At 43.3% G+C, this 24,053-nt stretch overlaps 1 protein-coding gene across 2 annotated transcripts; it reads left to right on the top strand.

The window, feature by feature from the left end:
* The first annotated feature begins 261 nt into the window (after nt 1-261).
* On the top strand, nt 262-23,060 carry smg6 (SMG6 nonsense mediated mRNA decay factor). 2 transcript variants are annotated; one of them, XR_004631221.1, is made up of 20 exons: nt 262-370; nt 3,113-5,507; nt 5,655-5,847; nt 6,069-6,179; nt 6,343-6,449; nt 8,365-8,443; nt 8,598-8,708; nt 8,856-9,074; nt 12,660-12,721; nt 12,841-12,986; nt 14,327-14,440; nt 14,832-15,009; nt 16,089-16,308; nt 16,465-16,644; nt 16,805-16,972; nt 17,175-17,319; nt 18,671-18,933; nt 19,041-19,122; nt 19,258-20,736; nt 21,252-23,060. XR_004631221.1 is itself a non-coding variant. In XM_034683183.1 (19 exons), the coding sequence occupies exons 1-19, from the start codon at nt 280-282 to the stop codon at nt 19,386-19,388; spliced, it is 4,995 nt and encodes a 1,664-aa protein (XP_034539074.1). In that variant the 5' UTR covers nt 262-279; the 3' UTR covers nt 19,389-23,060. The 2 variants fall into 2 exon arrangements, 1 of the variants encoding a protein (XP_034539074.1); XM_034683183.1 differs by having other exon boundaries at nt 19,258-23,060.
* The last annotated feature ends 993 nt before the right edge of the window (nt 23,061-24,053 follow it).

Genomic DNA, 24,053 nt, shown 5'->3' with positions numbered 1-24,053 from the left:
TCTCACTTTTTTTCTCAGAACAAAAACATAAAAAATATATATTGGACCTTAATTTTTTTTTTTCAGTGGCCCTAATCCTCTTCCGTATATAGTAATTAAAAAAAAAATTGTGGTTCAACTATCAACTCTCAAAAGCTGACTTATAAAGAGAAACTAGATATTAAACAATGATGGTAAACAAATTCTGAACTCCACTCCATCTGATCCAGTTTATTTGAGTTCGCGGTTTGACCCTGCCCGGCCTCCGTACTTGTTGTGTTTGTTTTAACGAAAGTAAAGATGGCGACCGAACTGGACCGAGTGCGAATCTCAGCTGCGGAACTCCGAGCTGAAGCGTCGAATTCAGTCAATATAACTGACTGTCAAAAAGGTGAGAGGACCTGAACCAGATAAACTGAAGGGATACTGTCGTGAAGGTGTCGTTGAATGAAGTTCAGAAGTAACTGAAGTTGTGTGAAAGTATCCTGAGGAGTTGCTAAGTTTGTCTCCAGCTAATGTTGTTAGCTAGCTAGCACTGTGCTCTCTGGTCCGCGCGGTCTGTTTTAAACGCCCCCTTCATGGATACAACAACAGAGCTTTTATTAGAGACTTTTAAAACGAATTTACTGCATTTATATGTTTTTATTACCTTCAATAACCACGTTTATCCCATCCAGTAAGGCAAGTCGGTGAAATGTTTCCATAAAATTTAGATATGGACTGATAGGCTAGTCTCTGCACACCTTTAGAGTTAGCTATCGTTTCTTATGTTTCACCAAAAGTTACTAATTTAAAGACACAAGAAAGTCAACGTAGTGAAGTTTTCATTATGAAATGAGATGCACCTCATCCATGTGTACTATATCTCTTTAAAGGTACAGTGTGTAGAAATGGGAATATCTAGCAACATCTATCAGTCAGATTCTAGATTGAAACGCTGCCCTGCTCACCCCTGCTGTTGGTGAAGATACACAAGGGATGGTGGCCTTCGAGGACAAAAAGCTGTTATGAATACCATCCATCATCCTCTGCTTACCTGAGTCCGGGCAGCAGGGAAACCCAGACACTCTTCTCCCCGGCTCCTTCCACCAGCTCTTCTAGGAAGATACCAAGGCGCTCCCAGGCCAGCTGAGAGATACAATCTCGCCAGCATGTCCTTGGTCTTCCCCGTGGCCTCATGTCAGACGGACATGCCCCAACACCTCCCCAGGGAGCTGCTGTGAGGCATCCTGACCAGATGCCCGGACCACCTCATCGTGGTCCTCTGGATGCAGAGGAACAGCAGCTCTACTTTAAACCTCTCTCGGGTGTCTGAGCTCCTGACCCGGTCTCTAAGGCTGAGCCCAGACACCCTGCAGAGAAAGATGATTTCAGCCGCTTGTATTCGCGATCTTGTTCTTTCGGTCACTACCCACAGCTCGTGACTCTAGATGAGGGTTAGAACATAGATTGGTTCAGCTCTCTCTTCACCACAGTAGACCGGTACAGCGATTCCAAGTTTGTATCAAATACGTCTATCAGCACAAACTCTCGAACAACCCCATTTTTCTCCTTTGTCTTCTTCAGCTTTGTCTTCCACCAACTGCATTCTCAGCGGCCACCCACTACAGTCAGAAGCATAGAATGCCGTTGCTAGTCTGTCTGTTTTATGCTCCTGTAGAAACATGGCAAAGCAAGATGGTGGCCTCCGTGAAAGGGGACCTCCTCCACTATAGATATAGTTTTTAGCTTTTATTAAGTTAGATTTTTGGCCTTTTGCACCTTTCTTGGGCAGGGGAGGACAGTTAATAGAGCTGGAAACCAGGAGAGAGAACGGGAGAATAACATGCGGGACGGGGGCTGCAGGTTGGAATCAAACCCGGGCCAACCACTTCATGGGCGTGCGATTTAACCATTTGGACAAATCCCACCCAGCTCATTCTAAGTCAACAAAAACATAATTATTTTTATGTTCAGGCGGTTATACCCTTATTGAAACACACTTATGAATATAACATTCCATCTCTGTTGAGTCTATCCTGCCACACGCCGCTAATTACTACACACTGTACTAGGGATGTACATTTTAAGTATTTTCTGTGATCGATCTTTGGAAATGTTAACGATCAATTATCGATTAATTGATAAAAAAAAACGTTATTATTCTTACGGCAAAAAAAAGGCCAAATACTTTGTCTTCCCCCTAAATTATATTTTCTACAGCAACAAAATGCATCTAACTGACGGGATTGAATACGGGTACATGTTTGACACGCAGAATATCAACGATCAGGCTCATTATAATATTCTACGTGGACATAATCTTATAAAGTGAAGGCTGAGACTACTAACAGAAAATTACTTCAGACTCACAGTGTCCAGTTTTCTGTCTACTCGTTCTTATTGAGAAAAATAAACGTGTATTTGATCAGGTGTCAGCCGGGAGCCCAACCAGGTCATAATCAGTCCCGCTGCAGAAAAGCTCAGACGGCTCTGATGTTGCTGCTCTGCAAACATAGTGTACCTGAATTTCCCACCTGTCTGTTGCCTTCGTATCCAAAGGTGGGAAATGTCCTGTTTATAGTTGTGAACCTTCGTGTCTGTGTCGTTGTTGGCAGCAGTTTTGTATTGATCCTCTTTTAAAAAAGCGCATGGGGAGACCTGACGCACAGCCGCAGCCGCCAGCAGCGCATCTCCGCTGTGCGCAACACCTTTAACAACTGATTCACATCCAAACATGCTTTAAACTTAAAACACCTCCCTGATAGATGAGTGTAATATGAGACCACATGATGTTTGTTCCACGTGACGGAAAATTGATAACAAAAATGTGTGTTTCGAGTAATTTCTTAACAAGCAATTAATCGATAATCGATTAATTGTGGTCATCCCTACACTGTACCTTTAATGTGCTCTGAAACTGTCAAAACATTCAAGACCTCTCATTGTACCAGGTGACATATTCAATCATAACAATTAGTACAGTGGTGAATAGTTGTTGTCAGTCAAACTAACATAAGTGATGCACCCATCTTTGCATTCCAGTCAGTATTTCTTTTGTTTTGCACTCGTTAATCTCTACTGTTTCTTTTGTGTAGATGACCGATTTTGTCTAACCACATTGTTTGTATTCTCTGTTTGTGTCGGCCTACAGGGGAGCAGCATGTAAACAAGCAGCATAAGAAGCGTGACGTAAAGCGTCCTGATATGCAGCGCTACCATCCAGCACCTGGACCAGGCCGGCGCCGCTGTGAAAGTGAGGAGGGCGAAGCCGCTCACGATCTTCTGTCTGCTGATTCATACGAGCCTGATCAACCCCCACAGAGTGAGAGAAGGAGCGCCTCTGAAAAAGTTACAGAGAGACACGGGTGCACAGATGGTGGGATGAATACCAACCATATGGAAGAAGACAGGATGAGAGGTGATGGTCATGGGACTCAGAATTGTAAAGAGGGGGACCAGACTCAGGCTAAATCTGAGGCAAATGCAGGAAAAGGCTGTGTTGAAAATGACGGCGAACAACAGGAACCAGCAGGAGCGGCGAAGCCGGTGAGGAAGGCTCGCAAACCAGACAGAGAAATTTACCAACCTGGGAGCCGGAGGAGTGTTCAGGCGAAGGACTGTGGAGTTGGAAGTGAGCAGGATAAACCTCCCCCTAAGAAGCATGACCTCAAAACTGAGCCAGAATCTCAGTTGATCGCAGGAGACAAAGACGGGAACAAAAAAGGGTTTACACAAAAGCAGGGACGGAAAGACAAAGACGTGAAAGGCATACAGGAAAATGTCAAACAGGTGAAACCTAGTGAGGTAAACAAAAAGCTTGGAACCCGAGAAGGGAACAAACCTCCTTTACCCTCCGATTCCTCTGTGGACAAAGTGTCTGCTAAAGTAGAAAAGCTCAGCATAAAAGAAAAGGGTAACTCTGAAGGTGATGTGGAGAAGCTCAGTTCCAGGAGAGGGGAAACAACTGATAAGAAAGCAAGAGGCCAGGGAGGAGGAACAAAAGAGGAGGAAGAGAAGGAAGGGAAGAAGAGGGAAAGGGGAAACCGTAGAAGAAGAGGGGGGGAGAAGGAAAAAGAGAGGAATCCAGATGCCAGCAGAGCAGAGAACGACGTGGGTTGTGGAGGAAAGAGGGACAGAGAGAAAGCTGAAAAAGAAAGAGACAGGAGAGCACCGGAGGCTGATAAAGATAACAAACCGGGTAAACCAGGAGAGATGCACCAAAGCAAAGGAAGAGAGAATCGCAGAGAAAACAGGAGAGGTGACAACAACAACAACCGGTCTAGAGACGCCGAGAAAGATGCTAGGACACAAAGAAACGTAGACAAGGTTGGAGAGAGAGGAGACAGAAACAAACCCAGTGCAAACATCACAACACCAACTTCAAAACGCTACTCCAAATCAGATATTCGGCGCTCAAGAAACCGAACCTACAGCAGTAGCTCAGCCAGCAGCGTCACCAGCCTGGACGGCCCCGGGCGAGGGATTGAGGTGGAGAGCACCAAGTGGCTTCGCTTGGAGTCGAGGCTGAACAACAAAGAGAGCACGGCTCATAGCGGAGAAGGACGGAGGAGTCATCTGCAAAGCTGGACAGCCAACGGGGAGTCTTCTACTGAGTCACTTGAAGGGAGTGAGTCCAGTGACGTAGCAGAAGATCGAAGGAGGAGAAGAAGAGTTGGGGAGGTAGAGCCGGGTTCAGAGAGGCGAAGGGAAGACAGGAATAGAACAAAAGGAAGCAGAGGTGGATGTAGAGGAATCCTCAGGGTGACTATCGAAAAACCGTCGGGTACCCCGTCACGTGGTGGTTTGGCGCATCAAAGCTCGGCTCCACGCGGCAGAGGTGGGGGCATCCTGGTGCTTCCAACCCGAACGGATGTGTCTAACCCACCTGAGGTCGGGCAGAGGCTTCTTTTCGGTGGAATAAGAGGAGGAGCGGCCGGGAGGAGTAGAGGGGGCAGAGGAGGAGGAGTGAGACGCCTCTGGGATCCGAATAATCCTGACCAGAAACCTGCTCTCACTGGCACCCAGTCCTCTCAGCACTCATCCCACCAACAGCCGGTTTATCTTCAGACAGGGACTGGATATGGACAGCTTCACTTTCTGGACACAGATGATGAGGTTGCTGGGAGTCCTCCGGTTCCACAAGGAGAGAACTTTCGGACCCAAGCTGCTGCTATGGCCTACTACAAATTTCAGAAATCTGACAACCCTTACTTTTACCCCGTGCCCACCAGCAGCCCACATAACCCTGGGAACCCCACCAGCCAGCGGCATCCTTATCCTTATCATATGGGGGCCTATCAAATGAGTCCCACTAATGGTTTGTACTCGGGCCCTGGTGCTGGACAGTACTCTGGAAGTTACAAGGGTGCAGGTTATTCCCCGACAGCCTCAGGAGCTGGTTTGAGTTCAGAAGAGGCAGAGCAACAAGCCAGGGGGGAGATGGGGAGGCTGCTGAGGGCTGCAGATACACAGGAGCAGCAGCTCAGCAACCTGCTGTCCAGGGACAGAGTGAGTGCAGACGGACTGGATCGCATGGCCCAGTTCAGGTGAGGACTTACAGGTTGTTTTATGTTTGACTCTTCTGTTTTAAACCCCTTGTTGTCTGTCAGTTCCCCTTCAGTCTAATGAATGATGAACTTCACAGTTGGCATGTATTGAAAAAACATCGTCTTGTTGTGCTCTTTGTTTTCCAGAGCTGACCTTCTGGGGCTGTACGAGCAGGTCATCCTGACAGACATCGAGTTCTCAGACTCTCAGAATGTGGATCAAGCTTTGTGGAAGAATGTCTTCTACCAGGTCATCGAGCGCTTCAGGCAGCTGCTCAAAGATCCCGCTTTTGACAACACTCCCCACATCAGGAACATGCTGCTTACGCTGCTTGATGAGGTAACGATTGTGTTTCTAATTTTGACTGTAGAGACGTATCAGGACAGATGTAAATCAATATTTTGACGTATAGCTTATGTATAAGGTCTAATGATCTTGGACGGACTTGTGTAAAGAACCATTTCACAGGTTTAACTTTTGGTTGTCTCATTAGTCCCGAATTTATTTTCATTGTCTTGTTTTGGATTTCCGTTGTGATCATTTTCTTTGTGTTTTTGCAGGGGGCTCTGTTCTTTGATGCACTGCTTCTGAAGCTGCAGACAGTCTACCAGTTTAAGTTGGAGGATTACATGGATGGCATGGCCATCAGAGCTCGACCTTTACGCAAAACGGTAGAGAAGAATTCCTTTGTATTTCATCTGCTTGTGTTCACTGATTTCTAGCAAGGACAAATTCTGAAAACCATGACAACTAGTCTTGGAACTTGAAAAGTTTACACCTTGACTTTTCGTGTTTGAATGTTAAAAGTTTTTCTTGTGTCTCTGGACTCCTCAGGTGAAGTATGCACTCATCAGTGCTCAGCGCTGCATGATATGTCAGGGGGACATCGCACGTTACAGGGAGCAAGCCAGCGAGTCGGCCAACTACGGAAAGGCTCGGAGGTAGAGTATCAGTATTAAAATCTTTCTACCTGCACAGGAGACCCATTAACTGTTTGATTTTTACTAGGGATGTAAATTTCATGTATTCTCTGTGATATTTGGAAATGTTGTCTCCAGCTAATGTTGTTAGCTAGCTAGCACTGTGCTCTCTGGTCCGCGCGGTCTGTTTTAAACGCCCCCTTCATGGATACAACAACAGAGCTTTTATTAGAGACTTTTAAAACAAATTTACTGCATTTATATGTTTTTATTACCTTCAATAACCACGTTTATCCCACCACATCATGTGGTCTCATATTACACTCATCTATCATGGAGGTTTTTTAAGTTTAAAGCATGTTTCGATGTGAATCAGCTGTTAAAGGTGTTGCGCACAGCGGAGACGCTCAGTTGGGGGCTGCGGCTGCGCGTAAGGTCTGCACGTGCGCTTTTTTAAAGAGGATCAATACAAAACTGCTGCCAACAACGACACGGACACGAAGAGTGACAGCTTTAAAACGGACATTTTAACCTTTGGATACGAAGGCAACAGACAGGTGGGAAATTCAGGTACACTATGTTTGCAGACCAGCAACATCAGATCCGTCTGAGCTTTTCTGCAGCGGGACTGATAGTGACCCGATTGCGCTCCTGGCTGACACCTGACCGAATACACATGTTTATTTTTCTCAATAAGAACGAGTAGGCAGAAAACTGGACACTGTGAGTCTGAAGTACTTTTCTGTTAGTAGTCTCAGCCTTCACTTTATAAGATTATGTCCGCATAGAATATTTTAATGAGCCTGATCGTTGATATTCTGCGTGTCACACGTGTGCCCGTATTCAATCCCGTCAGTTATATGCATTTTGTTGCTGTAGAAAATATAATTTAGGGGGAAGACAACGTATTTGGCCTTTTTTTTGACGTAAGAATAATAATGTTTTTTTTAAATTAATTAATCGATAATTGATCGTTAACATTTCCAAAAATCGATCACGGAAAATACTTAAAATGTACATCCCTAGTCACGACACAATGTATATAACTGACATCATTGAATACCTACAGATCGTATTGAGGTGTTCAAAATGTTAAACAGTGGAGCAGGCTCATAATCTCTGTGGACATACAATCATAAAACTGAAGGCTCAGACTTCAACATGTGGATTTACTGTAACAAGAGAACTGAACTGAAACATATTTCAGACTCACAGTGTCAAGTTTTCTGTCTACTCGTTCTTATTGACTAAAATGAGTATGTCTAGGTGGTCAGGTGTCAGCCGGGAGTGCAACCGGGTCAGAATCAGTCCGGCGGTGGAGAAAAAAAGCGCTCGTGGAGACCCGTCACTCAGCCGCAGCCCCCAGCTGAGCGTCACCTTTAGTCATCGAAACATGCTTTAAACGTAAAACACCTCCCTTATAGCTGAACTAAATATGAGACCACATGATGTTTGTTCCACATGATAGAAAATCACAAAAATTGGCACCAGAGTTTCACAACCTGGCTATCAGCTTAAGTGTTATTCGCTGCAGTTTTAGACTACAGTAGTGTAACCTCCTCCCACTGCTCCACAGTAATCATATCTTTCATATACTCTCCTTTCTGTCAGTGTATCTCAGTAAACAGGTAACAGGTCTAGATACTTTCATTGCATGTATTACAGGGAAATGGTATCAACATATTCACACATTTTCAACTCCCTATAAGTTCCTCTGCTGCTTCATCACGCTGTCTGGTGTCTCCTTTGTCCACGCTGTCACTTCTGTGTAATGTTTATGCAGCCTGGAAAAAAAATGTGTTTGAGTATGTTCTTAACAGTCAATTAATCGTTGGTTGATTAATTGTTGACATCCCTAATTTTTACTAAGTCAGGAGGCTACACTCATTCATTCATGCTGGTTTCTAACTTGCTAACATACATGTTTCTGTCTCAGCTGGTACCTGAAAGCCCAGCAGATCGCCCCCAAAAATGGACGACCATACAACCAGCTGGCCCTGTTGGCCTTCTATACAGTAAGCAGTTAGTGTTTGACCTTTTTGTGACTTCTTGTCTGTTTCCTGGCTTACCCCGGGGATTAAAAATACAACAAATTGTTAGTAGTGTTCTATTTTCACCCACCCAGCATGTCTGTTATTCTTACTCTGTTCCCACCGCTCCCTCTTACAGAAGCGGAAGTTGGATGCTGTGTATTATTACATGCGCAGCCTGGCAGCTTCCAACCCCATCCTGACTGCGAAAGAGAGTCTGATGAGTCTGTTCGAGGAAGCCAAGCGGAAGGTGAGAAACACGCTCCTGTCACAGATTAGGTGGATGATTTGTTGCGTTGATGTCCTTATAAGCAGAACCAGTTCTGATTCACCTGTTGATTAAAGTGTGTCCTTAAGCAGCATTAGAGCCACTCGTTCAAAGGCTTTGTATTTGCAGACAGAGCAGCTGCAGCGCAGGAGGAGGCAGGAGCATGAAGGAGGCTCCAGGGGTCCTGCTGTAAGAGGAAGAGGAAGAGGGGAAGATGGAGCACGTGTGGAGATTTGGATTCGTCCCAGTGGACAAGCTTCCACCCTGTCATCCTCACAGAGAGGAGGCAGCGAGTCCAGCAGAGACTCTGAACAGGACGGAGAGCTGGGCAGTCTCAGCGCTAGTGATGTAAGACCGTGCACTTTCACTCACCCTTTCACTCTCTCACGAACACAAGTGATCTGATTGACTTTGGCTATTTTTAACTTAGAAATGTTGGTCTTTATGTTCTCTTTCTTAGCTGCTGGGTTTGATGATGTCTGTGTGTTTAAAACACTCTGGGGAATCACTTAAGAATGGATAGCAGCCGCTAATAGCACCAGGAATTGTGCATCATTGGCCCCGCTATCTGCTCCGTCCCAATTCACAAAGCAAATTGCTCTAATGATACTCAAGTGAAAAAACGCTCACAGAGTTCTGCAGCTCTGTGAAGTTTGCTCAAGTTTTGTACTTGATTGTGACTGAGATAAGCTGCCACATCTTCAATCTGTGCTATTCTGTCATCCTGACTGTGCTACATTCTGTCCACATGTATGATGAGCTGAATGGAGAGGGACAGCACTTTCTATTAGTGGCGTCGATTCATGACATGATGTGACACAAATATCACAGTTTATATCAGGCTTACTTCCTGGAGTGAGCAAGCACAAAGCTGCTCATTCAGACTTAAAAATAAGATACTGCAGTGTGTTACAGTACGTCCCATATGTTGGGGTTGAGCCTCAGAAAGCCACACTGATTCAACCCCTGGTTATTATAATTATAGTGATGTCAAAGTAATATTAACTTCATATTTAGATATGTTATTGTTTGGTCATGCTGAGTTGGAAATGTTGTTATGATCACTGAAAAGTTTGAACATAACTCTTATAAACTCTTCTGCTCAGTTGCCACCAGATCTCAGCATGCCATAAATGTTTCATGGGACTGTTAGCGTCAGTGTTAGTGACTTGCATGTTATTTCCAATGAGGATCACTTCAGACAAGGGCCTGTTTTGCTCCAAATGAATGCATAATGGCTCATTTAAATGTATGCAAACAAAGCTGGTGCAAAGTAGGGCTGTCAAAATTGCTCCAAAATGACATTCGAATAGTCGCTCTAAAAAAAAACCCATAGGTTCGAACCATTCGAATATCTATATTTGTGCATTATGTCATAACAGATGGACAAACTAATACAAGGAGACATAACTACTTTTATATGTATTTTTATTTAAGATATAACATGCCTAAAACATACCTACACATTACAAAACAAGTAAAGGACCTAATGGTCTATACTGAAACACTTTTAAGACTGTAGCCCTCTCACTCGCTCGCCCCCTCCCCTCTCTGTGCGCAATGCGCTGAGTGAGTGCTGAACAAGACTTGTGCGAGCAATTAAAGGTCCCGACTCATGTCCCTAATATAGGCAGACTTCATTCAGTGATTGAAGCAAATATTATTATTAATTGAAGTACGAAAAAGTAGTCCACTTACATTCTTGGCGCTTGTATAAAAAAAAAGAGGAAAAACTGCATTTTATCCCAGTGTCACTGATTGTCAGGCTCTTTTAGTCCACTGTTAATGTAGGGTCTTAGGCCTGACAGGTTATTTGCCCAAAACACAAGACAGTCCACATGTGAAGAGGTCCGATCTCTTTTTATTCACTATATTCCCAGCGGAGGAAAAGACGCGTTCAGAGCGCACTGAGGATCGGGGGATGGAAGGATTTCTCTCTGCTGTCTGCTTCACGCTGTGCATGTGTGACTCCTGTGACCTGTCCCTGACCTGTCATGCAGTGCGCACACTCGCAAAGCAGCCGCTGATGTGTTTTCTTTCCACAGTCTAATATTAATTTTCACAATCGAATCTCCGTTTTTTAAAAATATTCGAATATATATTCAAATTTAGAATATTCGTTGACAGCCCTAGTGCAAAGTGACGCTCTTTGCTCTGCAGTGCAGTTTGTGTAGCATTTAACTTTTTGCGCCTGCTTTGTGAATCAGATGTCTTTCTTGCTCACTTGAGAAGTTTAAAGCCTGATTTATACTTCTGCGTCAAACCGACGGCGTATCCTACGCCGGAGGTCTGCGTATCTCCCGTACCTACACAGAGGCCTACACACGTAGCTGATGTGTACCTCCTTCAAAATGTAACTACACGTAGAACTGATGCAGACCTCAAGCCCTGTGATTGGTCGGCTCGGTGGAATTGTATTTAACGCATTTACAGCACTTCCGGGATCACGGATATTGGCCGCACATCTGCCTTGTGTTTCACCTCCTCCTCTCTATTCTTCATGTAATCATGTCTGTATGATAAACAGCAACATGTATCAGCTGTAGATTAACAGAACACGCTCTGAATCTCTGTGGAAAAGGAAACAGAGGTCGTAGCGGGGTTCGGAAGCAGGCGACCGGCTATCAGAGAGACCACACTGCCCTCAGGCGTTTTGGCGGAGAATTGCTGCGTGACACAAACACATCAACGCACAAGTATGTGGTGCTCATGTCCGCATCAGCCCCTGCTGCATAGTGGTGATGCAGAAGTATAAATCAGCCTTTAGTGGGCGCAAAAGCTGCACAATCCTTTTATGAATCATCCCTCAGACTCTGCCTAAATCTCCTAAATTAATTTATAGTGTTTAATTTCCAGTTACTGAATTGTATCATTTATTTCTAGTATTTTTGGGGCGTTCATCTTTAACTCGTCTCTTATTTTCATTGCCGTGTCTTTGTTCAAAGATTTCTCCATTGCCTCGTTACTCCTACTTCTATCTCTAGTTATCCGGCTCTTTTGTGGTTTGTTTTCATTTTCTAGCAGTGATTCACCGTCTATTCATCAAGGGGAACGAGCCTTTCTCAGAACATATTGTTCCTTCTCAACTCACTCCATAGTTTTTCTAAAGAAGTCTTGGCAAGCGTTTGTTAGACCCTGAGCAATAAACCATTTCTGTTTCTCTAAATTCATAGCATGGGACAACAGCAGTGGTAAAAATACATTTAAAAATCACTTAAGTACCATCAAGAGAGGCCAGAGTATTAAGTTCATAATATTGTGGAGGTCTGGAGTGAGCTTTGTCTCAACTAAAAGCAGCAGTACAAAAAACGTATCATGCTTCTGAACAGGCTGCTCTCTCTTGAAATATTAGCTTTGAATAAAATGCAGGAAGAAGCTTTTTCTTTACGTTTTTACAAAACCTATTTTGTCTCTTACCAAAGAACCCTGCGTCTCCATTAGTGTTGCAGTACTCAAGACCGGCCTTGGTCTCAAGACCACTCATTTAAGGTCTAGGAATCTGCACTGTGCTGATTGATGCGTTGTGCTCCAGCATCCGGCAACAATAGAAGCCTTGTGGAGTGGATCCAGTGGAAGTTAACACATTGACTAGAATAGAAACCTATCAGATCTGGTGCAGTGACAGATCAGAGACAGACCGGACACGGATCTGGTGGAATTTGGCCTACAATGTCTTGGTCTCGGTGCACTCTAGTCTCGTGCATGTCGTGATCTCGGTTCATGTGGTCTTGACTACAACCCTTGTCTCCTTTGATTGTTATCTTCATCTTGTTTGATCCTCTTTGCTTCTTCCAGTTTCAGTTGTCTGTCCTCTTCCACCCACCCTTATTGTTTAAATGTTTTCGTGCTGAAGGTTTATTGCTAAATGTGACTGCTGCCAAACGTTAAATAATTCCTTCTTCTCTTCCTTCTGTCGTCTCTTTTTGTCTCCAGCTAAATAAAAGGTTCATACTGAGTTTCTTGCATGCGCACGGAAAGCTCTTCACCAAAGTGGGGTGAGTGATATCTCATGCATTCTGGCTCTTAAGTGCGAGGACTAAATGTTTCAAAGGAGTGTTTTTGTGTCTTTTTTTTTTTTCCTACTTTTGAGACGGTCTGTGTCGTTCCTTTACAGCATGGAGTCCTTCCCTGAAGTGGCGAGTCGTGTTCTGCAGGAGTTCAGGACGCTGCTTCAGCACGGACCTTCCCTACTGGGCAGCACACACATGCTGCAGATCATTACCATCAACATGTTCACCATACACAATGCCAACAGCAGAGGTAATGCAATAAACAGTGTCAATAACTATTCAATCAATCAATCTTTATTTATATAGCGCCAAATCACAACAAGCGTTATCTCAAGATGCTTTTCCAAACAGAGCAGGTCTAGACCACTCTATGTTAAATTATTGACAGAGGCCCAACACCAAGACCATCTTAATCCACCATGAGCATTAACCTTGCAGTATGGGGCGCTGGTGGCCTAGCGGTCTAGACGCCCCACATACAGAGGCTATAGTCCTCGTCGAAGGGGTCGCTGGTTCGATTCCTGGCCGGTCGACCATTTCCTGCATGTCTTCCCCCGCTCTCTACTCCCCACCTTTCCTGTCTCTCTTCAGCTGTCCTATCCAATAAAGGCAAAAAAAACCTTGCAGTATTTAGCTAGTTACAGTGGCGAGGAAAAACTTCCTTTTAACAGGCAGAAACCTCGAGCAGAACCAGACTCACGTTCGACACACATCTGCCTCGACTGGGTTGGTGTTGGAAAGAGGGATAGAGGAGAATAAGAGAGAGAGGGAACAGTGATAGTGATGAGACAAGTAGTAGTAGCTGCTGCAGCTGGAGTCTGGAATGTCCACAGCAGGAGGACGTCTACGGCAGCTCAGAGGAACCTACGAGACAAGGGAGCTCAGGGAATCCAGAAAGGTCTATGGTTAGTAACTTTCAATGAGACAGGTAGAGTTAAAATAAGTGATGAGGGGGTTGGGGGGAAGGGGGTGAGATATGATCCCAGTGTGTCAGTGCGCCAGTTCCCCCAACAGTCTAAGCCTATAGCAGTATAACTAAGAGCTGGTCCAAGCCTGATCCAGCTCTAACTATAAGCTTTAACAAAAGGGAAAGTTTGAAGCCTAATCTTAAAAGTAGAGAGGGTGTCTGCCTCCCGGACCCTGACTGGTAGATGATTCCAAAGGAGAGGTGCCTGATAACTGAAGGCTCTACCTCCCATACTACTTTCAGTAACCATTTTAACATCCATCCATCCATCCATTATCTTGACCGCTTATCCCGGGTCAAGATAGGGGAGATAGGGGTCACGGGGGGCTGGAGCCTATCCCAGCTGGAATTCGGGCGGAACGCAGGGTACACCCTGGACAGGTCGCCAACCTATCACAGGGCCCATTTTAACATTTGGCTGAATATTTGAACCTGTAGTTTCCAACTTAAGCCTCATCTTCAAACATCAAAGTTCTTAGATCAGTTGAGCATGCCATTCTTTTTCCAACCAGACCTAGATTAATAAATGAATACAGATACAGAGAGGGCTCGAGACGCGTTTGTTGCATTGATTAAAAGAGTATTGAGAACAAAGCAGTTCATATTCTTGTCTTGTTTTCCAGGTGAAGAAGGAGAAGTGAGGTCCGTTTTGCAGGAGCAGAGCACGGCCCTGGGTCTGGGGATGTTTGCTCTGCTGGTGCAGCGCTGCACCGAGCTGCTCAGAGACACTCCTGCAGGTACGCAAATCAGGAAGCTTCATGAGTATTTGATGAGGGCAGTTTCGTTTTATCAGATGAAAAGCTAAAAGACAAGATTATTGCATTCATCGAGTGTTTAATAATGCAGCCGGTGCTGATGTCTCTTACATGGTGTAATCTTTTGAAAGAAATCACAACTTTGTGGCTGCTTGGTGTTTCATAAGAGACTTCTAACTGCCTTTAAATCCTGCAGTGAGCATGTTTTGTTAATTAGGTTAACATTCTGTGAATTTGATGTCAGACTGTTTAATATTTGTCACCCTTTTTAGCTTTTTTTCACATTAATTTAACATGAAATGAAGGTTTCTGTTAATATTATTTGATTTTTCTCTAAATCATGTTGTATTTTAAAACGTGTCCCCTCCTTCAGAACCGGCTACTCCAGCAGATGGTGAGGAGGAGGGTAAAGGGGAGGAGATGGAGGGTATGGTGCGGGTCTCTGCCTTCCCATTGGACCTAAGGGAACTTCTGCCGAGCATTAAAGTCTGGTCCGACTGGATGTTGTTACACCCTGAGCTTTGGAACCCACCTCCATCATCCAGAATAGAGTGAGTAACGTACTATCTGATTTCTTTGGCTGCTTGAAACGATTAGAAACGCTCCTTTTGTTCCTTTCCGAAGCTCTCCATGGACTTTCTCACAGCTATATAACATTTTTATTATTTTTTAATTTTTTAAGTTATATTTTTGGGGCTTCTACACCCTTTATTGATAGATGAGAGGACAGTGGACAGAATAGGAAGCTTGGAGAGAACGAGGGAATGACATGCGGGAAAAGGGACGCAACTTAACCATTAGGCCAAGTCCGCACCCACATAGCAGACATTTTAAAACCATACGCAACAACACATACATTGAGATCCTTGGACAGACGTTCACTGTGTGTTCAAAATGTAAACTAAAGGGGACAGAGCGTTTGCAGTGAGGGGGAAACTAGGAAACTATCTGCCCGAGGAGATCAGGTCTGCTGAGTCAGTGATCTCTTTGCAATCCCTTCTTTTTTTATTTTTAAAGTTATATCTTTTGGGCTTTTTTGCCTTTATTGACAGGACAGCTGAAGAGAGACAGGAAGTAGAGAGTGTGGGGAGACATGCAGGAGATAGTCAACCGACCAGGAGTTGAAGCGTTGACCTCTGCAAAGAGGACTAAAGCCTCTATATGTGGTTTACTTGATTTTAACCAATTTTAAACATATATTTAAAAAGAATTACATTCCTTTAGAGATATTTTAAGATCATTTTTTATGTCTTGTAGAATATATTCTATTTCTTTATCTTTTATTTTATGACCCGCTTGTTTTATTTTGCTGCCCATGTAAAGCACTTTGTTACCTGGCTTTTGAAAAGTGCTCTATTAATAAGATTATTATAATCATTCCAACTTCTAAGGAAAATAACAAACTATTAAGCATCCAAATGCCTCAGGTGGTTCATAAGTTTGGAGGTAACTTTCTATGTCTGAGACAAAAAGTGAGTTATGATAGGGGTGACAGTGGACTAACCAATCTGCTAGTTCGGCTCATGGCCTCAACTTTTTATTTTTACACAAATCACACAACTCTCCTCTGCCTCTCTCATTTCCCTCTCTGAGAAATAACTCACCTTTCCTTCTCTTTCTCTCCGTCCAGTGGCTGCTCTGATGTTTGGCAGTGCCTGGCTGACCTGTGCAACCTGCTGGCATGCGTGGACCACGGCGAAGTGCCGCTCTTCAAAGCCGACACTGATGAAAGCGAGGGAGATGAGGAGTTGACTGTGCTGCAACTGAAAGAGGATAGGCTGCTTGCTGGTTTTGTGCCGCTGCTGGCTGCACCACAGGAGCCCTGTTACACGGACAGACACACTGAGATTGTAAGTGGAAGGAAGCTCTATTGTTATCCTTCACCCCGCTTATATACTTCCACGCAGAAAGAGCAGCTGAATATTTGTCAGTGCCCAAATTAATATGTTGGTGTAATCGTCCTCTTCCTGTTCTGAAGCACATGCTCCTCCATCCTCTCTCCTCAGGCCATAGCAGCAGATTGTAAGAGGGTCACAGTGCTTAAGTACTTTCTGGAGGCTTTGTGTGGACAGGAAGAGCCTCTGTTGGCCTTCAAGGGGGGCAAATACATCTCTGTGGCTACTCTCCCATCCCCAAAAAACTCCACAGATACAAGGAGCAGGCTGGATTCTCTCACAGAGAAAGAGGTGGGTGTTTTCTTTTTTTACTTACCCTCTAATAACCTTTCCTCGCTGTTTTCACACCTTGACGTCACACAATTATGTAAATGTGTAACTTTCAATTTAATTGCGGTTCAGCTGAGCCAATTTTTGTGCTGAAAATTCCTTTTCCTCGTCTGTTTGGCAGGCTGATGATGTGATAGTGGAGGCCGAGTCCTCTCTCTCTGCATCAGAAGAAGACGATGATGCCGATGAGGCCGGAGACAGCGAGAATGACATCAGGCAGCTGAAGGCTCGACGTCACGCCCTGGCTAACAAACTGGCACAGCAACAGAAACGTAGAGATACAATACAGGTAACACAGGATTATACGTATCTACCTTTAAAGTATGTTTCTCTGCATCTTATAGGTTTAGTGAATGACCTTTAAGAAGGATCAAATATCAGTGAATAAAACAATACCTAGTAAAAGCCTTAAAGATAAATTAAATAGTTGATGGATCTCTTTAAATGTTGGATGCATTTGAAATATGTCGTGTTTCTGTGTGTGTTTTTAGGCAGTGCTGCAGACCAGCGGGCAGCTGGAGCTGGAAGTGAGGCCTCTCTTCTTGGTTCCAGACACAAACGGATTCATTGATCACTTGGGATGGCTGAAGAAACTCCTCCAGTGTGGAACGTACATCATCGTGGTTCCTCTTGTTGGTAAGAAAGAACCAAAGAAAAACCTGGAAGTTTCAGGATAAATGTGTTTTTATTTAAAGGTGCTTTTCAACCACAGGAAGTGTCCCCAGGAACTAGGAACTTTTTGAGGAGCTATGTTGCTTTTCAATCACAGGAACCAAGGTCTAAATTTAGTTCTGGGGTAGTTAATCTCCCCCTGAAAAGCCCCTGCTTGGGGGTAGTACTTTTCAAAGGTCCAGGAACTATGGAGGGCAGAGCCTGCAATGCTGAGTAACAACTGTTTTTTTACACCCACCCTCCACAATAACATCACACACTCAACTGTGATTCACTTTGATTTTATAGCTGTGTAAAACAGTCTTCTTCTCTGTGCTGCCAGCAAAAGCATCAGCTCCCCGTGTTATGGTATTATGAGTGACCCTGTAAACTGGGGACCTTCAGCTGAATGTGTCAGTGGTTGTGGAGTTTACAACAGCTGTTGAAACACAGAAGGAGTCCTCAGGAATGCATCCTAGTTTAGTTTGTTACTTAAATGTCAAAATATCCTCATCAGATAATTAATTATCATCTAAAGACGTCTGTGTGGGATGCGTCCGGCTGAAAGTCTCCAGTTAACAGGGTCGCTATTTAAACTGAAACACCAGTCGATCTCTGCCATGGCTTTTAAAATCGAGCTTGACTTAGAGACATTTAAAGCCATATTGAAACGGCTTTGCTACTTTGTTTTCTTCTTCCAAGTCTTGATTCAGAGAATCAATTTGCGGTTCAATAAAGCAGGGGTTCCCAAAGTGTGGGTCGGGTCCCCCCTGGGTTTTTTTTTTAAACCCTTATGATAAAAGAATATTGACAACATTAGTAGCTAAACTTCAAATAAAACCTTGAAAATAGAAAATGTAATGAGTTTTCTGCCTTTCTTTTTGCCTGATGACTCCTAAGTTTAGTGTTAGTGAACAGTTAATGATCAAAAGCATCAGTAGCAGCAGGTTAATTCATAACGGCACAGGAAACACAGACACATGCTCATGTAGGTAGGCTGCTTTTCTGCAGACCAGCTACATGAAGTTGAGAATCTCCTCCATGCTGACAGGCTAACTGTCGTGAAGCTCAGGCCGATGCTGGCCTGTCTGTCTCCTTGTAGGTTTTCATCCGAGTTGAATGGCCTTCATTGTTGTCTTACTGCCCTCTACTGGTCAGGTGGTGTAATACAATACCTTTTTTTTCTCCATACATCACTGGCTTGATTCCCTTAATCTCCACGGGACGTCAGGCCCTGGTGGAAGTGCAGACAATAATGCGCCACAGGAGACATTAAATTCTGTTCAAAAAGCACCTTTATATTTGCTCATGACATGATCTGTGATCTTTCTCTCAGTGATCACCGAGCTGGATGGCTTGGCGAAGGGCCAGGACAACTACGGTGGTGGAATGGGGTCGGGAGGTCGAAGCACCGGCAGTCGTAGCAACTGTAACGTCAGTGCGAACCACGTGCAGGCAGTGCAGGAGAAGGCTCGGATGGCGGTGGCGTTCCTGGAGAAAGGATTCGAAGCGAGGGAACCGTACCTCAGAGCCCTGACGAGCAGAGGAAACCAGCTCGAGTCGATTGCCTTCCGCAGCGAGGACACAACTGGACAGCAGGTGATAACCTAGAAAAATATGGACAATATATATCTTTATAATGTTTCTTTAAGTATCTCTGGGTCATTTGGTTTCTGTTCAATGAATCAGTTTTCTCTCTTCCTCAGGGTAACAATGATGACGTGATTCTGTCCTGCTGTCTCCACTACTGCAAAGACAAAGCCAAAGACTTCATGCCTCATCAGAGAAGTATGTAACATCGACTTAGTTTTCTGTCATCATACCTCCATCATTTACTCATACTTTTTAAATATGACGTTAAATAAACACAGAGACATGAACTAAACAAAGTGTATCTCTGTCTGCTCTCCCTGACAAACACAGACGGGACTGTGAAGCTCTTCAGGGAGGTGGTTCTCCTCACAGACGACCGAAACCTGCGCGTCAAAGCTCTGACCCGCAATGTCCCGGTCCGAGACATCCCCGCCTTCCTCAGCTGGGCCAAAGTGGGCTGAACCAGGCTATGCTGGAATCAAAGGAACCCAACTGCTGAAGCCTGCTTGCCACTCAGCCAGGGGAGAAGACACACTTTGGGGGAGAATAAGAAAGAGAGATGACAGGGGAGAGGCAGTGATTAAGCCGAGAACCACCTCTTATGGAATATAAGTAAATGAAGTGACAGCAAGGTGGATTCATTTAGCTTATCCCCCCCCCTGTGATGGAGTGTGTGTGTGTATGTATGTGTTAAGATCAGAGAGCTTCCCCAGAAAGAGAGACAGGGAGACTTGACGAGTCTCTGGAAGGCTGGATTAGGAGGTAATAAGGAGGTAGTAAAGGAGTGATTTGATTTGTAAGTTGTCCGGTCCAGCCTCCAGCCTCTGCTCCTAGTTAGTGAGTGTACTCAGCAAGGCAGTATTCAAATTTGAGGCTAATGATAGAGTGAGGCCGAGAGAGGAAGAGTGTTTGTGGTCATTTAATTGATTAAAGAGAGCAGTAATGAGGTCACAAGTGGCACTTCCACACTTCTCTTGAGGGCACAGTCACGGGCTGCTTTGGTCTCTACAGTGGAGACGAGAGGGAGGACGGGGAGAGAGAGAGGCGCAGCTGGAGAGGTTGTCGGTGGAGTAAAAAGGTGTCTGAGGTGTCTGAGTGTAGTGAGGGTCACTTAAAAAGCCCACTTGTAACTTCAGCACCTCCCAAGACCAGGCGCGTCGGTTTGATGTTTCCTGCAAACCTAGAACATGTCTGATGATTTGATAACTCGGGTTGTTCCTCCAGCTTGATATTAGGATTAGAGGTTGAAAGGAAATTATCTTTAAGAGTTAACAAAACAAAAACACGGCTTTGGTTTGTTTTCCTGACGCTTTCACGTGTTTTTAGCTGGAAAGAGTTTCTTTATTTCTTGGAGTTTGGGCTTTTGATAATAAGCATCCGCAGAGTTTCTCTTGAAACATGAAAATCTCAATCCACTTCAGTCGTTTTTTATTTTATCTATAGTTTTTTTCCTGCATAATTAAAAGATTGGCTTCAGTAAAACAACATTTCCTTTTTAATTAGACCTGGAGGAAGATGTATTTGTAAAAAGAGAGTTCCTGAATGCTCATAATCTTACAAATTAAGACTTCAATCCATTGTTTTTTAGGGGAGTTGTTAGACTGACATCCCACTCATCTCATTCACAAATAAGGAACAATAAGCAGTGGATCCTATAAGGGTAACATCTACTTTAGACTGACATGTTAGTAGGAGATGGTTGAATTCTGCAGATAGCATATTATCAAGTCCTGCTGGTGACTTCTTCACTTCATCTTTACTCTCATATCTGCCTTTTTGTGCTTTTCAGATTTAACACAAATAAAACAGGTCTATGGTTTGTTTTCCTGACGCTTTCACGTGTTTTTAGCTTGAAAGAGTTTTGGACTTTGGGCTTTTAATAATAAGCATCTGCAGGTTTTTTCTTGGAACATGAAAATCTTAATTCAATTCAGTCGTTTTCAGTTTAACTCAGATTTTTTAAGCATAATGGAAAGATTGGCTTCAGTAGAACAACATATCCCCTTTCAATTAGATCTGGATGCAGATGTATTTGTAAAAAGTGAGTATCTGAAATGCTCATAATCTTACAAATTATGACTTAAATCCATTGGGGTTTTTTTTGTGGGCATGTTTGGTGACATCCTACCAATCTCACTCACAAATAAGGAACAATAAGTAGTGGATCCTATAAGGGTAACAACTTCTTTAGACTGACATCTAATTAGGAGATGGTTGAATTCTGCAGATAGCATATTATCAAGTCCTGCTGGTGACTTCTTCACTTCATCTTTACACTCATATCTGTCTTTTTGTGCTTTTCAGACAAAAAAAGAAAAAAATAGGTCTATGGTTTGTTTTCCTGACGCTTTCACGTGTTTTTAGCTTGAAAGAGTTTTGGACTTTGGGCTTTTGATAATAAGCATCTGCAGGGTTTTTCTTGGAACATGAAAATCTTAACTCAATTCAGTCGTTTTCAGTTTAACTCATAGATTTTTTAAGCATGATAGAAAGATTGGCTTCAGTAGAACAACATATCCCCTTTCAATCAGATCTGGAGGCAGATGTATTTGTAAAAAGGGAGTTCCTGAATGCTCATAATCTTACAAATTAAGACTTTAATCCATTGTATTTTGGAGGGGTTGTTAGACTGATATCCCACTCATCTCATTCACAAATAAGGAACAATAAGTAGCTAATACTGTAAGGGTGACATCTACTTTACAACATATCCCCTTCAACCAGATCTGGAGGATGATATATTTGTGAAAAGTGAGTTTCTGAATGCTAATAGTCGTACAAATTATGACTTTAATCCATTGTTTTTTCTGTGGGCATGTTTAGTGACATCCTACCAATCTCACTCGCAAATAAGGAACAATAAGTAGTGGATCCTATAAGGGTAACAACTTCTTTAGACTGACATCTGATTAGGAGATGGTTGAATTCTGCAGATAGCATCTTATCAAGTCCTGCTAGTGACTTCTGCCCTTCATCTTTACATTCATATCTGTCTTTTTGTGCTTTTCAGACAAAAAAAACAAATCTTTGGTTTGTTTTTCTGACGCTTTCACATGTTTTTAGCTTGAAAGAGTTTCATTATTTTGTGGACTTTGGGGTTTTGATAATAAGCATCTGCAGGGTTTTTCTTGAAACATGAAAATCTTAATTCAGTCGTTTTCATTTTTTATTAGCATGGGGGAAAGATTAGCTTCAGCAAAACAACATTTCTCCTTTAATCAGATCTGGAGGAAGATGTATTTGGAAAAAGTGAGTTTCTGAAATGCTCATAGTCGTACAAATTAAGACTTTAATCCATTGTTGTTTTTGTGGGCATGCTAAGTGACATCTCACTCACCTCATTCACAAATAAGGAACAATAAGTAGTGGATCCTATAAGGGTAACATCTACTTTAGACTGACATGTGATTAGGAGATGGTTGAATTCTGCAGATAGCATCTTATCAAGTCCTGCTGGTGACTTCTTCACTTCATCTTTACACTCATATCTGTCTTTGTGCTTTTCAGATAACACCGCCACAAGAACAGTTTACCTTTTATAATCGTTTCTATCACCAAGATCTGTTTTATTTTCAGTGTCACTGTTCTTGTGTTCTAGGTATCACACCGACTGATCCATCAGTTCAGTTCAGCTTTGAGGTCCACAGCTATAAATCACAATCATTCATATTTTAGCTAGCTCAAGCATCATTTCCAAAATGAAACACATGCGTAGTTTTTGTATTTGATGTTTTGCTTGCTCTGCTTTGCTTTTGGAGACACTTCCATGATATTCTGACTTCGCTCAGATTGATGCGTCTGTGTGCATTAGTGTCCGGGACTCATGATATGTCTATTAATCACAATAACACGGTCTGTAAACGTAGTTACCTTGCTTACCTCGTCCCTAACTGCTTCAGCTAGGATTATTCAGCTCCCATCAGCTGTTGATGTTTGTGTAATTGTGTAAACAGACAAGTTCCCATGTTTTTCCAGCTCTTCTGTGCTGCTGTTAACTGTAGTGTTCAGTGAAATCTGCTGTATTGAGCTGTTGCTGTTGTGTTGTAGTGTCAGAGCAAATGTAGTAGAAACACGACCAGCTTCACACAACTTCACTTTTTCATCTTCCACCAATAAAGATGTTTTAAGCTGTTGATGTTTCGTCATGAATGATTTACTCTTAAAACTAATATTATTGGAAGATTAGGGAGACATTGTGTAACAGGAAGAGCAGAGGTGTTCGGCAGTGATGGTACGGAATAAAGGTTATCAGTTACACAGTACCAGGAACTACAGCTGATGCAGCTGACAGGAATTCAGACGTATTTTATTACATTTTATTTACAGATTTCCTTTCGTGAACTGTCAAAACACTTACCTTTAGAGACGCCTAGAGGTGATGCGTGGAAAAATAAGTTCTTAACATTTAGGAGGATTAGCTTTGAGACTTTGAGGCAGATCATCAAAGGCCAGGTCATTATGTTTCAGGGGGGATGAGTGGATATATGGAGGACTTCTGTTTTTGTATGTGTTTAGATCACAATGTGAACATAAAAGAACATAATGCAGCGCTGGAATAATCACATGCATGGAGTAGTAGTAGTGGTAGTAGTACTAGTAGTAGTAGTAGTAGTAGTAGTAGTAGTAGTGTTGGGGCGCTGGCGGCCTAGCAGTCTAAGCACCCCACTTATAGAGTCTATAGTCCTTGTCGCAGAGGTCGCCGGCTCGACTCCCGGCTTGTTGACCATTTACTGCATGTCTTCCTCCTCTTTCTACTCCCCACATTTCCTGTCTCTCTTCAGCTGTCCTATCAATAAAGGCAAAAAAGACCCCAAAAAATAACTTTAATAATAGAGAGATAGATAGATAGATAGATAGATAGATAGATAGATAGATAGATAGATAGATAGATAGATCTTTATTTGTCCTTAATAAGGAGATTTGTTGCCACCGTCTGTACAGGAATACATGTATGAACACAATAACCATAACCATCCACCCAGCCTCACAGCAATGGTGCCCCGCATCCCACAAATATACACACCAGACACATATGCACACACTGGGCACATATAAAACACACCGAACACATATGAACACACTGGACACAAATATGCACACCGGACACATATAAACACACCGAACAC

This window comes from Notolabrus celidotus, chromosome 5 (assembly GCF_009762535.1).
Source record: "Notolabrus celidotus isolate fNotCel1 chromosome 5, fNotCel1.pri, whole genome shotgun sequence".
NCBI classification, from domain to species: Eukaryota; Metazoa; Chordata; class Actinopteri; order Labriformes; family Labridae; genus Notolabrus; species Notolabrus celidotus.
Note: the sequence above shows the minus strand (reverse complement) of the source record. Positions and strands in the feature narration are given on the sequence as shown.